The following is a 14,596-nucleotide window of genomic DNA, read 5'->3' on the forward strand; positions in this document are numbered from 1 at the left end:
TCGCTGCAGAGATCAGCCTCTCATTGGACGGAACGAGCCACCCACTGAAGTCCCGCCCTACCACCTCCGGTTGTGTAGCAGTTCTAGTTCACGTCCTTTACTAACTTTTGCGGTGTCTGATCTTGCGGGGATGTAGCCATTTTTCTGCCATGGTTCGCGTCCTGTAGGCGATATTTTTGTGGGCGCGTTACACCAAAACCTGTTTCCCCCCGGCAATATTTTTGCAAGCGCACCGTTGCTGTGGCACCGCCCAGAACGATCGTGATTGGCTGAAAGAAGTACAAGCAGCCGGGGTTTTTTTTCTCCAATCTCAAAGTGAGAGTCAGCCCAGCCAGACCTTTCTTTTCTTGAGAAAGGTCTGGTGAGCGAGACTACATACAGGTAATCCTCTGACTCACATGCACACTTCTGTTCTGTGTAATGATGACCATTGCCCTTAGGGTTTTTATGGTTTCTCCTGCACATTTGTGATATCTATTCTATATATTGTAGGTTTTTTGTTCTACTCTTGCATTGTTTTGTTTAATATATATTTTTCCTCTCGTGCTAATAATATATAAATTGTTTACATATTTTGCTGACTGTTAAAATGCACCAGACAAATAAGCTTTGTTCCTGTAATTTGTTTACATATTTTGTTAATTTAAAATAAAATTTTCTGTTGCTGTGCCAATCCCTTGACCCTTTAATGTGAAAGTTTCATTTTAATATAAGATTTTGGCTGTTAACATTTTAGTATGATAAGGAAGTTACAAGATTTAGTGAAGTTATTTCAATATATCTATTTTTTGGACATTTTACAGCGCTTAAAAAAAATATCGCAAAATTATCGTTATCGTAATTATCGTTTACCGTGATAATTTGGTCACTATAATGGAGATATCAAATTTTCCATATCGTTACATCCCTATTCTGTACTCTTTCTCGCATTTCCATTGTTTTCTTTCCGTAACAAGTCACCTCTCGTGGCACTTGTAGTGGATGTAAATTTAAGGGGCGCTCTTGGCTCACGTGGTTACATTGCAGCCTGCATCGTGGCTGCCAGGTGCAGCCCTCTCTCTCAATATTGGATCAAGTTCAATAATTGTCTGTTCAATAATTGTCTGTAATTGTGAGTTGTCACTCACACACAAAAAACATGGAATAATAGGGTCCAGGTTGAAAAAAAAAAACAGTGTTCTCCTTTAAATTTCTATTTATAGATGAAGCCAATAACAAATACTGTTGACACAGCCTTATATAAAAATAATTGGACCAAGCTACAAAGTTCTGAGTTCTGAGTAAAAAGACCCTGACTGTGACCAAACTCCTGCTGACCACCAAAGCCTTCTCTCCCACGACTGAGTCTACTTAAAAATAAATCATTTATAATCAAGGACAGTCACATGCCCATGCCTTCTAATGTGTTTCAATTGATTCCCTTTCTCCGCTGGCAGAAACTTCCTCTGTACGGTCATTCTTTGATGTTCAACATCCTGCAGAAATTTGTGATGAAAGGGAGTAACTTTTTTTTTGTTGCGCCCTCTTTCTCTCAGCCTCCCATCCTGATTGTAAACTTTGATTGCTGTTTTTGATCCCCCACCAGTCACAAAACAACACAGGTCACACCCTTTAATCAAACATGTTTTCTTGCAAAACCCTATTATGGCCTTTTGGGACTAGTGCTGGAGTAGAATCTGGTATCTCCACTTTAACGATTACGTCTTTATGATTATTATCTCAACACACAGCCGTTTAAAGGACCAGGCTGCTTTTAAAGATGTTAGATTTCTCCTTTAAAAACACCTCTTCGGATTTGTCGGAGGTAATCATGGCTGTGCATCTCACACACATACAGAGCAGTGAGTCAGTGGTCCGACCGAGATCCAAGAGAGAGAGATGGAAAATTGTAATCTCCCACAATGCCACAGGCCTCCACCCTTGGAAAAAGTAGATTCCCATGTCTAAATCCTTAAAAATGTCTTTGAAGAAGTGCATTACATGTAGCCACAATGTCCTTGGTTCAAGTCTGACCTGAGACCTCTTTGGCACATGAGTTTCTTTCTCAATCTCAGGTTGTCCTGACTAACTCTACTGACTGCTCTCTGCAATACTGGAAAAATACTGATGGATCTGTAATATTCTGAACTCCCTCCAGGGCTCCGGGTTTTATAGTATACCATGAAAACTGACGGTTATCATACCATGTGAATTTGCTTATCTAAGGTATTGAAAAAAAGCAATTGGACAGAGAATTTTGATTAAACATCTCCTCTCCTCATCGACTATCTGTCAAGACTTTTATTTAATAGTACCCTCAAAATCTCATACCGTTATAACCTTAGTAGCAATATCACTTTTAACACAAAATCACAAGGCTTTAAAGTGTTTGCCCTAGTGCACCTACTTTTAGCACCACAAGTAGTAGAACAAGTAACTAAAACTTGTTAACAACCAAAGGGCAAGTAACTATGGCACTATGTGAAACTGGACATTTCAATAGAAGAATTCAATCCCTTCAAGTTATTTACTCGGTAGTGAAGCTTTAAGGGGTTAATCTAAACTCTCTGTGCCTCAGGCTGTTTTTTGTTTTAGTAAATCCTGTCATGCGAGGGGTCAGAAGGTAGATTGGGCAACATGGCTTTGTAGGCCTAATGAGCTAGGAAAAAGGGGCTGAAAGGGGGATTTAAACTGAAAGGGCTTGCTTTGGAAAAGGGAGATTCACAGCAAGAGGAGACAGGTTTGTATGTATTTAACAACCACAAGAACATTTAACACTGATCATTTTCTGCCATTTCCAGCCTTCTCTAGAAGAGTTTAAATGTCATCTGGGCTGGGCGGGGTGTCTGAATGCTGCTGGGTGCACACGCACACATACACACGGACCAAAGAGGCAGAGTCCCACAGACAACCGCACCCAGGGGAGATGTTTTGGCCAGTGCTTCCATTCCCAAATTTCCAGCCAGGGTTTTGCTGTTTCCTCCCACTTCCCAGGGAGCTACATCCAGCCACAAGCAAAGAGACCAACACAAACACACACTTGTGTCTATAAATTGCTACGAAGACCCTTCCAGCTGCATTCCCTGTGGAAGCTTTGTTTCCTCAAAGACAGAAGACGCTCATGAGAACTCTCACTAACCAGAGAAGTACAAGAAAGTGGAGCTCGAACACCAGAAGCAAAGAAGAAAATACATTCAGGTCATGACATCTCCGAACGAGGAGGCGGCTGCAGTGAAAGCTTCTTTGTTTTGATTTGTGTTCCATGCTACCCACACATGCAGATGCACACCCATCATTATGTATTTGCATAACACTGCATACCACAGCACTGACAGTTAGAAAAAGTTGTTACTGTCATGGCTAGGTGGCGTATATCTCTCCAGATATCTTTGTTTCATCCAATTATTTCTGAATGAGTAATCCGATCTCTTTCCAAACATGTACTCACACTCCAGCTGAAACTTTGCAACGTACTGGGTCCACCCTGCTACGAGTGGCCAAGGCTAGAATTAGGGATCCATGACATGTGTCCGAGCTAGTATGGTGACAAATCTTCTTGCCACACCCTCCACACCCTTTGTTTGCTGACAATCACATTCTTCTTCTCTAATATGCATTTCATTATACTGGATGTCACACCCAAGAATGCTGCGTAAGGAGACGATCCTCTGTACAGCTCAAATGGCAAAACTGAGATTCAAATTCTACAAAGGAAACCAATTTTAAAGCAGTAAACACTCAAGAAGCTGCAATGCACCCACCAAATCTATTGTATGCTCCTTGCTGCTGTGGTCGTACTCATCTTCACAAATGCACTGACACACACCAACTTATAGGACAGAGTAATGAGTGGGGGACGGAAAAGGTATGAAACAACAAAAGAGAAAGATGGACAAGAACAAGATCAGGTCAGGTCACCAGAGGTGTACGAGTGTGGTTTTAAAACGGCTCTTCCACGGCAGAGCTCTCAAGTGACAAATAAACAGAGAGGAAATAAGGTCAGGTGAGTGTCCATTACTGTGTAATGGTTGTTAAACAACAGACCCTAACCCCGTGGATGATATTTAACCTTTCACATTTGTCTGCACTCTGTAATGGGTAGGGGGAGGGGAAGTGCACAGGCAGGTCAGGTAGACAGGGCTTCAGGGTGTTATAGGGTAATCCAACCAGGACTTTGTCAAAAAAAAATTTTGAAACCACTTCTTAACATCTGTTTCAGCCCTTTTAGAACTGCTGCGTGATGACGCCAACCACATACATCTGGTTCTCGGCAGAGTTCAGCCTTTTAGGTCAATTTTAGGGCAACAGGTGTAATGTCATTTTCATAACAGACTGTTCGTATTTAATTTAACTTTAGATTAGTTGTTTACAATTTTAGTCTACTGAATGGGAGACAACAGTAAAAATGCCAAGTCCAAAAGCTCAGGGTGATGTCTTCAAGTTGCAACTAACTAGATATCCACGCAAAACAACAAATACAAACATTTGAGAAGCAGGAACCAGTTTTTTTATTTTTACTAATGACTCATACTATTATTTATAATCATATTTGTTGTCGAATAATTTTCTGTCCATCAAATTTTTTTCAATACTAGTCAATTGTATAAAACTTCTGAGTGACTTTCAAGGAATACTTACCTACAAAATGACCATTTGTATATCAGTTACTCACCCAACGTCAAGTTGATTTCACAAAGAAAGCTTTGTATATGTCACATGCCTCCAGTGAACAAAGAATCCAAAAGGGTGAAGATTAATTGATTAATTAATTAAAGTAAAGGGGGTCCGCAATTAACCACAACAAAACTATATCAAAACATCTTTACAAACTGTCATACAACTCAGTGCAGTATAATCCATGAATCATTTATCCAATTATTTATCAATTCATTTTAAGTCTTTTCAGTGGCTTCTGCTAAAAAAAGTACTGATATGCTGCATCCCACCAACCTGGTATTCTAGCAAGGAAAAGCTTAAGGATTATTTGACTGAGAGAATAAACCTTATAAGGCAGCTAAACATTGTTCATATGTTTTAATGCTTAAACTTGTCAATCACATGTGTTATTATTATTATTATACCAAAGTAGAGTCATTTTTCACAGATGCATAACTTTGTCCAGCTACACACGGTTCTAACCTGCACATTTTTCTGTCTCCCTGGTCCATTTTGAGCTTGCATAACAACTTGACACGCTGGAAAACATGAGCCACCCCACACGCCCCCCAAAAGCCATGAGTGTGCATGTGTCAGTAAAAGGGACAGACAGTCTAGCTTGCTGGCTTCCATCATACCAGGCAGAATGACAACACACACACACGCCCCTCCCTCAGAACACACTGTAGTGGTGATCTCACCATAGTATTGGTTTACATATGGAACACACCGCAGCTGAAATAACTAAAACAAACTCTAAAATAACAAAATGTGTTTACTCTCTCTACAAGATCAGGATGAACAGTGTGAACTCTCTGGCAATCAGTAATGATGACACAAAATAGAGGTGTGTACGCACATGCTGTTTGAGTATACACTCCAGTGTTGTGAATAAATTCATCAGCCATTCAAACACGCCCCCACGGCGGCCGGTATGGCGATCAGATGAACAATTGCGCTCATGCTTTTCTCACAAGGCTTGTCGCAGCTGTGAAAACATCCTTCCACCTGCCCACCACCACACACACACCCTCACCTGCTTGTCAATCACCTCTCAAAGCCCACGTTTCAGCCACATGTAGGCTGTAAATCTCTCTCATTCTCATCATCTATCTTCCTGTCTTAATGTCTGACAGCACAGTAAATAAACCCAAGTTTGTAAGGCTGTCATGGGATCAATTTTAACAATATGCCTCAATATGTCATGGTGGAACAACGTAAACTACAACGTCCTGGTGAGAAATGGCATTGTCAAAAGTGTCTAACTGTAAAGTGAGCAGCTGTTTCCCTTGGTTTGACCTGGTTTCACAGAATTCACATACTCACTGAATGATACACTAGAACACCTAATTTCAGCCATATTTCTGTAAGGCCACCGACTGCACACACACCACAAAATTCCATCCACAAAGTATGGGTAAGAAACAGCATTGCTACAGTCTGCAGGTTACCTCGACACAAGTGTGGCCTGCAATTTTTAGTGGCTTGTTTTAGTGTGCAGCTAATCTATGTGCTAAATTTTCCCCTCTTTGCCATAAAAGAAAACATTACTTTCAGGGGTTGCTAAGGAAACCTGAATCTTTGTAAGAAAAGCAATGTGGTCTGGACACAAGCGTTGTAAATTACAAACTCTATCGGTATAGTGGAATTCCAGGCGCGGAATCTGCCAGCCTTCTGAGGCTGGACGGGCGTGGAAAGCTGGCACACGGAGTGGACAGGATGGCTAAATCTACTCTTTTCTTATATTCCTTTTTCTGTTTCACAGTTTACAACACAGAGAGAGAAACAACAAGGATGGAGAGTTGGCTGGGGGACTGGGGAAGGATGTCCGGCAGATATAAGCATTTATATGATGAATCCTGAGTGCATATTACATTTAACATTATCAAACCAATAGGAGTTACATGAGGTACATAGCAATGATTTTCTGTCTTAAATTGATTGATGGAATAACATAATTTACAATTTTATCTAAAGGCTCAGTTTTTGTTTAAGGGTAACCATCACTGTATGGCAGTGTTGCACGCTTAATTCTGTTGAGTTTAAGCAGGGCTAGACAGTAACAGTTGCCAAGCTGCCATTGGCAACCATTCTAAGAAACTGGCAACCAATTCCTGGCCTTTGGTTGCCATCTGTAGCATCTGTTTAACATAGGGGGACACCAAAATAAAAACAGTTTTTCATTTTTGTTGCATTAGTTATATTTACATATTGCTGTTACAGTCAGAACTAAAACCATATGGCACTACATACACTGGTGTGTTCAATCACATGCATAGGGCTATCTGTTTTAGGGACAATATTGAAGAAAATTAAGTTGTGCTTACTGTAAGATTCATTCTTTTATGTCACATTTTTATCATTAAGCTGACAAATAACTGCACAGTATCTTATTTTTTTTTTAAAAACACAAGGTGACTAAAAATGGCAGGATGAGTAGAAGGCAACACACACACCACTTGCTTTGTCTTTGTGGTGCAGGGAATCAATACCCCAAAAGATCAAATTTCAAAAGATTCAGTGGACATCTTCAGAAAGGTCCTTTTTAACTTAGCAATACAGTGGTGATAATGTGTGCTGGAGCTGACTAGAAATGGGAACCATATTTTCAGTTTCGGCAACCAATAACTGATGTCTGATTGCCAGCCTGGCAACCACTTTTGGAAGTTAGTGTTGAGTCCTGTTAATCTAAAACATTATGTCTGAGTTTTTTTTTATATCTTTCTTTCTATCACTCCCTCAATCACTTGTCATCACACCAACACATTTTAAAGCAGAAGTACAGCACATGAACAAAGTCACTTTAAGTTAAATTTTATCCCAAAAGCAAACAAGAAATTCCATTTTTGAGCAGCTAGAGAAAACACAGTACCAAGTAAATTATCAGGTACAATACTGTGCCTATCTTGAATGTTTACTGTTAGCTCAACTAAAGCACACCTTCTGCCAGAACAACAACTTGTTTGTGTGTCTGCCTCTCTCTCTCTCTGAGGGTGGCGTCTACAAAAGATTAACCTATGGAATGGAATGATCCACAGAGAAAGGGATCAGAGGGCGCGGCTCTCTGAACCCATCCCTGCATTCTTGTCTTCCCTTTCCTCTGCTGCCATTGGTCACCTTGCCTGTGACTTTCTCTTTCTCCGAGCAAACGTGTTACAATCAACCATCTCCTGTTCTCTACGTGCCTTTGTTGCTTCGCTTTGCCTCTGTCCCTCTTCCCTTGCCTCCATGGGAACTGAGGTTAACCATGCACAACAGGATTTCTGGCTCAGCCAGTGTTTCCTTTCAGAGACTGCTCTTATGCACGTACAACAAAATGTTCTCTTAAATGTAGTTATAGGACAACCAGTCATTTCTCTAAAAACCCTTAAGTGATCTAGCAGCATTTGGTTCAGCATGCATGCTTACACACCTTGCAAGTGGTGTGTCCTAAACAGCGCGTCAAACGTTAAACATAATCTTAAGATAACAATTTTAAAAACATACCAGATCTCCACTTGATGATGTCGTTGAACTCTTCATTAGCTCCTCCCTCTGCGGTGTCACCGTGTGATGCCATGGTGGCCAATAAATTCAATGGTTTATTGGTGAAATTGCGTGATACAGTCCCAGGCCTCTTGACACACAGTGCAGCCCTCTTTCTGCACCTGTAAGAAAGAATAAACTTAAGCTCCTTTCTGCTTTAATGTGACTTTAAGAAATGGAAATAATCCCAAAAGGAGGCCTGGAGAGTGGAAGTGTCACATGCATTGGCACTACACACACAAAACATTCAGGGTCACATAGTGCACAGGAAGACCTGGCACTTCATAAGCAACACCGTCTGTCATTAAAACAGCTGTATGAGACTTCACTGGTTTCACACCATGCCCTTAGGCTGACAATCTAGGCATTGATTTGTGTGTATAACAACTCCAATTAAAGTAATTGATGCAGCAATAATGGAAAATCATAGTGTAGACTGCCGTAAAAGCTCAGACACCAACTAGCCAATAACCCCCAAGTTTGAAACACCCACAGAGGATCAAGTAGAGGTGAAAGTGGTCAGCCACCATAGACATTTGTTTTGGTGAGCTTATTTTGCTTTGGTTGGTCTTCAAAAACCATCAAACATAGTCAAAGTCTTGTCAGATCCAATGCTTTCTTCTAATGTTTTGTGCTGTTGAACTTCATGCTGAATTACAGAGTTTTTCCACTGTGTGCGAGTAGTAAGATTTCAATCTTGGCAGTAATAATAAAACATATTGTACTGCAGTTCTGTGTATTGTTAGTGCAGTAGTGTTGCCATACCCCAGCAGAAGCTGTTGCTTGACCGCCCTGAGTAGGTACAATCAATATCAAACACTGTACCTTCTTTATCTAATTACTTTCAAATGCATTAAGTTGAATAATTGTTGCATAGACAATAACACTGTTGACTGATATACTTTTTGTGAAGTGTAAGTATGTCATAAAAAGGTCATAAAAAAGTTATAGTGTGTGCACTTTTCCTGTGCAGCCCAAATCATGTGCTGGCTCTCTAAGATGGCACTCAGTGAACAATGCAGAGTCCTTATCTAAGATTTTTTTTGTTTCAAAGTGCTCTAAAATGGTCTGTTTAGCTGTGACGTTTCATAAAGTTTCTCCTGGGAGATAACCCTTGTAGAAACCCTTGTAGAAAGAAGATAGTCCCTCCCAATGTTACATAGACAATTACAGCCATGATTTCAGTAAATACAAAGTCTAACTATGTTGAGTTGGTTTGCATCTAGTCATTAGCTAGTTGATCATTTAAGAGGTATCTGACACCATCATGTAGGATGGCGGAGCATGACTGCATGCAACAACTAAGTTTTTCAGGTTCAAAAGTTACAAAACCCTTGTCCAGAGCAGCAAACACTGCACTAGTATTTCTTGCAAGGGGTTGGTGGAGTTTTAAGTCATGAGAGCCAGTGATGATTGTTCCCTCCAGGGGCTTATTGGAATATTATATTACTCTTGTCATGTGCTTATATTTGCAAATGGCTCTGTGTTTTCCATCAGTTTCACAAAGGCCGCTGGGATGTGTGCTCAACTGTCAGTGGGCCAGCTCCAACAATGAAACACCTGTCATTATCCCCAGTGGTTCAATCTGACCTGGTGAGTAGGTCAGATGGTGCAGCAGCCTTTTCAGACCTGCTTCCTAGTGTAGGGTTAATGCTTGTGCTGGTAATCTGTTTTAATTCAGGGTATCCTTTCATTAAAAAACTCGCTCCCAAAATAGCTTGCTTTTACCATGAAAGGAGTGTGTGAAGTTTTATCGAGCAGAGCTTGGTGAGTTACAGTTCTTGAGGGATGATGCAAGACCCAAAAATAACAACAGTTAAGTCAGGCAAAAGACAGCCCCATTTTTCTTGCTGGTGTCTTTAACAATTTCGGTTCCCTATCACTGTGTGTGGAGTCGTTTTGACAACCGAGGCAAAACTGAGGGGATACAATCAGCCTGTTTGATCTGAAATCTTTGGAGCTGTAAACTTCAGCAGGCATAAGTAAAGTTTAGTACTTTCTAGTGTCAATGCCTTGGCTTGAGATCAATAAATTTAAAGTACTCCTGTGTTGTCTTAATCTTCAGCGATTACCGCCCACTTAACAAAAGAAAAACCCAATGATAATGCTTCAGAACACACAAAGGGACTTTTAAACTGTGAATCTGTGGTGGCCTTGTCGTGGTTAATGTTTTATCTCTTAGGTATGACTGCGGAATTTAGAGCTCACTTGGTTCATCAAGTCAAAAGTGGTTTCAACGTACAGCAGCGGCAGCTAGCTAACTGCAGTAATTAACTGACGTCATATCTCAACGTTTTTAACTTTTAACGGTCACTTTAAACCAAACGGCTGAATTCAAACTTAACATTAACCGTCGTATTCATTGAATACAATGACGGTTAACGTTACAGGTCCGAAGCATATCATGGACCCAAATCACACACACACTCACCTCTGCTGTCACCAAGGAGTCAGGAGACGTGCTCCCTCAAAACAAGTCCAACGCGTGGATAGACAAATACAGTAAAAATGTACTGGGAAAAAAAGTTAAAAAGTCAAAAAAGAAGTGCATTAATCCAATTAATTTAAGCCATGTTCTACTCGGGAACGACGCACTCTTCTCAACTAACTACTTAACGTTAGCTAACTAAAAAGAACCGTCCTCAGGCGCATCCAGTCTTCACAATGTGCCCCAAAAAAGCTTTCAGAGACGCCTTATAGCAACTCAAAGCTAAGCACAGCTACCGTGCTCCTAGACGCGCACGATAGGCTGTCTCCTGGAAACGGAATGATGGTTATTACATTTCACGGGTGGACACCGCGGTACTGTGGACTCAGGTCCCACAACTTTGTTCCTGTTGCTTAGTTGACTCTTTCTCCCTGCCGCTCACACCGACGTTAAGCTCCACGCAGTTAACTAAACAAAACGGAAATGCTAAAACGGGGCCTTCAAAATAAAAGTGTCTGAAGCTGGTGGCAATCATTATGAAGTCATGCAATCCGGCAGCAGCAGCCTCTTTTGCTACTAATAGGCTAACTGTGCATTCTTTAAATGCTTAATCGCCTTATTGATGTACAAATAGCGTTTCTCTGAGGCTTCCAACATAGTAAGATACCCTGCCACTCCCCATCCCCTCCCCACTTTGTTTATTATCGAAATTCAGTATTTTTATGGCATAAACTATATATTCAACAACAGATGTAATATTAAAATTTGCTGCTTATCTTCGTTTCGTTCACGATACTCGTATTCTTTGAGGTTTCTCTCCAAATGTCGCGTCAGAAAATGTATTTTGAAGGTCTGGTCGGAAGCACAGTGTTCACTCTTGGTGACTTGACGCTGTTCTTGAGTTTTTCCCTCTGGCTGTAAAAGTTTTCCTGACGCGGAGATGGAAACATGGCGCGGTGGGCGTCACGTGACGTAGCACCGACCAAACCAGTGATTCCCACTGGGAAACACAAAACTTTACAAGACACTTTAATTGTGGAATAATCACAGAAATGTTTATTAGGCCAACGATCTGCGAAGGTTTTCCACGTAAAGGAACCACAGCTATTGACCTTTCACAAAAAGCCATCTGATCCGATATACTGCTTTTATTTTAATATGTATAATGTGACAAAGACTAGTGCAGGGCTAAAATAAGGATTCAAGTCCTTTACTTGAGTAAAAGTAGAAACTAAATTCAAAATCTTCAATAAAAGCACAGAGGTATTGTCAGTAAACGTAATTAATGCATCAAAAATATATTGTCAGTATATCACATATTAAGGATTATTATTACAAATGTATTGACATGTAAACAGCATGCATATGCTGGCCAGGGCTGAATTAACTTGAACTACTTTTTACACTGTTGGGCAGTTTAATCCATAACTGATTACGTGTTTTACGTAAATTATTAAACTGCAAAGTAACTACTAAGTATGGTCAGATAAATGCAAAAGGACAATCATTTTCCTTTATAATGTGGTGAACTAGTATTATATTTGTTGCTGTGTATGACCTGTTATATATTTTTTGATATGTCAAATCAAATACCTCAAAAGTGTATAGCAGGTTAAAGTTCTTGAGTGCATCTACCTTGCTGCATTCCATCATAGACTATTTATCATTTTGTTAAGGTGCCCTGTCAATTTCAAACTCCTGGAAATTATTGGACATATCTGGGGAACCTCAACATAGTATTACATAAAAAAGTCGAAGGGTAGTGTTGTAAGACACCTTTTAATATCACAAAAAAGTCTTGCTATAAAAACACTCAATTTAATTTCCATTATTCTAGAATAAATTCACAAAATCAAACATTTCACTCAATAAAAAAACTTTATTAATATAGTACCTTCCATTTATGAAATGCAAATTAAAATAAAAAAAGAGCAGACCGTTGGACACTTTAAATGTGAACATAAATTTACAGTAAAAAAATACAGTGACCATATAAATAACCATAATAATGCTAAAAGCTGTTATCATCGCCATAAACCTTTCCACCACCTCTTGTCTCAGGTTCCATTTTATTATACTGAGTGATGTGTTGGCCTGAAAAGCAACAACTTCCTCAGTACCTGAGGGGACTGAATAATAGATAACGGCCCATTGGAGAGAATCTCTGAGGCTTTGAGGATGCAGAGATGTTGATCATCCATTGTGAGCCTTCACCCTTCTCCCTACCTCTTCTCAGTTGTCAGGGCTCTTTTGTGGATGCTTCCTCGCACAGCTCAGAGAAGAAGCTCAAATTCACAAATTAGTGCTCTCTTAGGCCACAAACACCTATCGAGTGACAGCATATTTATTTGATGGTGAGTTTAGAAGCAGAAAAGGGACAGGTATGCATGCTCACATATGATTCACTGACATGTTGACTTGGATTAATATTAAAATATAAGGAAATCTGAAGGCTTCATTATGAAGTATGCACCAGTATGCACATAATTATCTACAGCATTAGTCACAGATCTGATACAAATGTGACACGTTTACATTCACTGTGTTTGTGAACACTGCAGTGCCAAAGACCTATACAGAATTTCACAGGGTGAGAAAGTTTCAAAAGACTTATTATCCATCTACACTTCTAGGATCCATATGTGCAACAAACTTCTGAATACCACTTTAGAAGAGTTACAGCTATTTTCTGTGAAGCTTTTCCTGTGGCAGATGCAGATGACTGGGTATACATGAATCCAAGGCATCGCCCTTGCTGTGAAATTATAGGGGTGAGAGTGTGCAGGCCTTCAATGAGCCAGCGTTGGACTCAAGCCCAGAGGCTACAAGAAGGGCTTAGAGTGCCCTCTTCTGCCCCAAAGGTGCAACTACTCCTAAATAATAAACCCCATTTACCTGGAGGACTTTACTACATAAATACAGCATACATTGACAGATATTCATACATTTATAAATATGTTCTTTACAATTAACCTAGCTGAAATTAAGCTGGTATCAACACACAGACATATTCACCAATATGCCAAATGTATGGACAATTTCACTGCATGAGCCTGCAGGAGAAACTGAACTTTCTATTACACTAAATAATGAGTGCTATTCAGATTATTCAGCATGAATGTACCATCAGAACGACCTTCTTGCCAATCATTACCAATTAAAAACGCCATTCCTATAAAATATATGTACAAAAACATTGTACTTAAGTAAATTAGTGTATGATTAATAGGAAAACTAAGAATACTTACAAAAAGGGGCAGTTGAGGTGCATTAGATCATCACACACGAGAATGAATACTCAGAAAATTAATGACTACATTATCACAACAGAGCAGCTGTGATATTTCATTTACATTTTCACTTTTGTCACGTTACCAATAATATTACTTAGGGAAGAGAGTTTATTTAGTATCAGTATCACAATCAGAAATACTTCATTGACCCCAAAAGGGTAAACTGTGACTCACTACAGCAGCTCTGATGTAAAGAATAGAGAATTTTAAGAAGTAAGAATAAGAGTATGAAATATAAGTATGTAAATATAAAGCAATAAAATAGAAATGAACATTATATTATAAAATAAAAAATATAATTTGCATTATGCTACAGTGTTTAACACTGATACTTAAGATATAAAAATATTAAAAATAAAATATGTATCATCACTGTGCTGAGGCTGTACGTGTGAAATCCAACTACCATATATACGTCAACTGAATACACAAGAATAGAATAAAAGTAAACATGAGAAATATGTACCGTTGTGTGCATGGTTAAGTCGTGATACTTGCAATGCTTGCAATACTTTACTTGTTATAATGACCTCATCTGCAAAATGGTGTCTTCGACTGACGTCAACTAAAACGCAACATCTGTCTCCGTTTTTGATATCAAGCATTGGAAAGTACTGTCCCATAATTCCTCTCTGGGCTCGTGTTTGCCGGTGACGCATCTTATGCTTATTCTGGTTAATGTCACGACGATCTTGGAAACACCGTCAAAATACTA

The 14,596-nt window shown here is 39.6% G+C and overlaps 1 protein-coding gene across 2 annotated transcripts in view; it reads right to left on the reverse strand.

Moving 5' to 3' along the window:
- Positions 1–11,021, reverse strand: part of utrn (utrophin) — a 242,980-nt gene extending 231,959 nt beyond the window's left edge. For both annotated transcript variants that reach the window (XM_049591027.1, XM_049591013.1), the window contains exons 1-2: positions 10,592–11,021; positions 8,122–8,282 (exon numbers count right to left, since the gene is read on the reverse strand). In XM_049591027.1, the coding sequence (XP_049446984.1) occupies positions 8,122–8,194 (73 nt within the window). In that variant the 5' untranslated portion in view covers positions 8,195–8,282; positions 10,592–11,021. The remainder of the gene's footprint in view (positions 1–8,121; positions 8,283–10,591) is intronic.
- Between the last annotated feature and the right edge of the window lie 3,575 nt (positions 11,022–14,596).

Source organism: Epinephelus fuscoguttatus, linkage group LG11, assembly GCF_011397635.1.
Source record: "Epinephelus fuscoguttatus linkage group LG11, E.fuscoguttatus.final_Chr_v1".
NCBI classification, from domain to species: Eukaryota; Metazoa; Chordata; class Actinopteri; order Perciformes; family Serranidae; genus Epinephelus; species Epinephelus fuscoguttatus.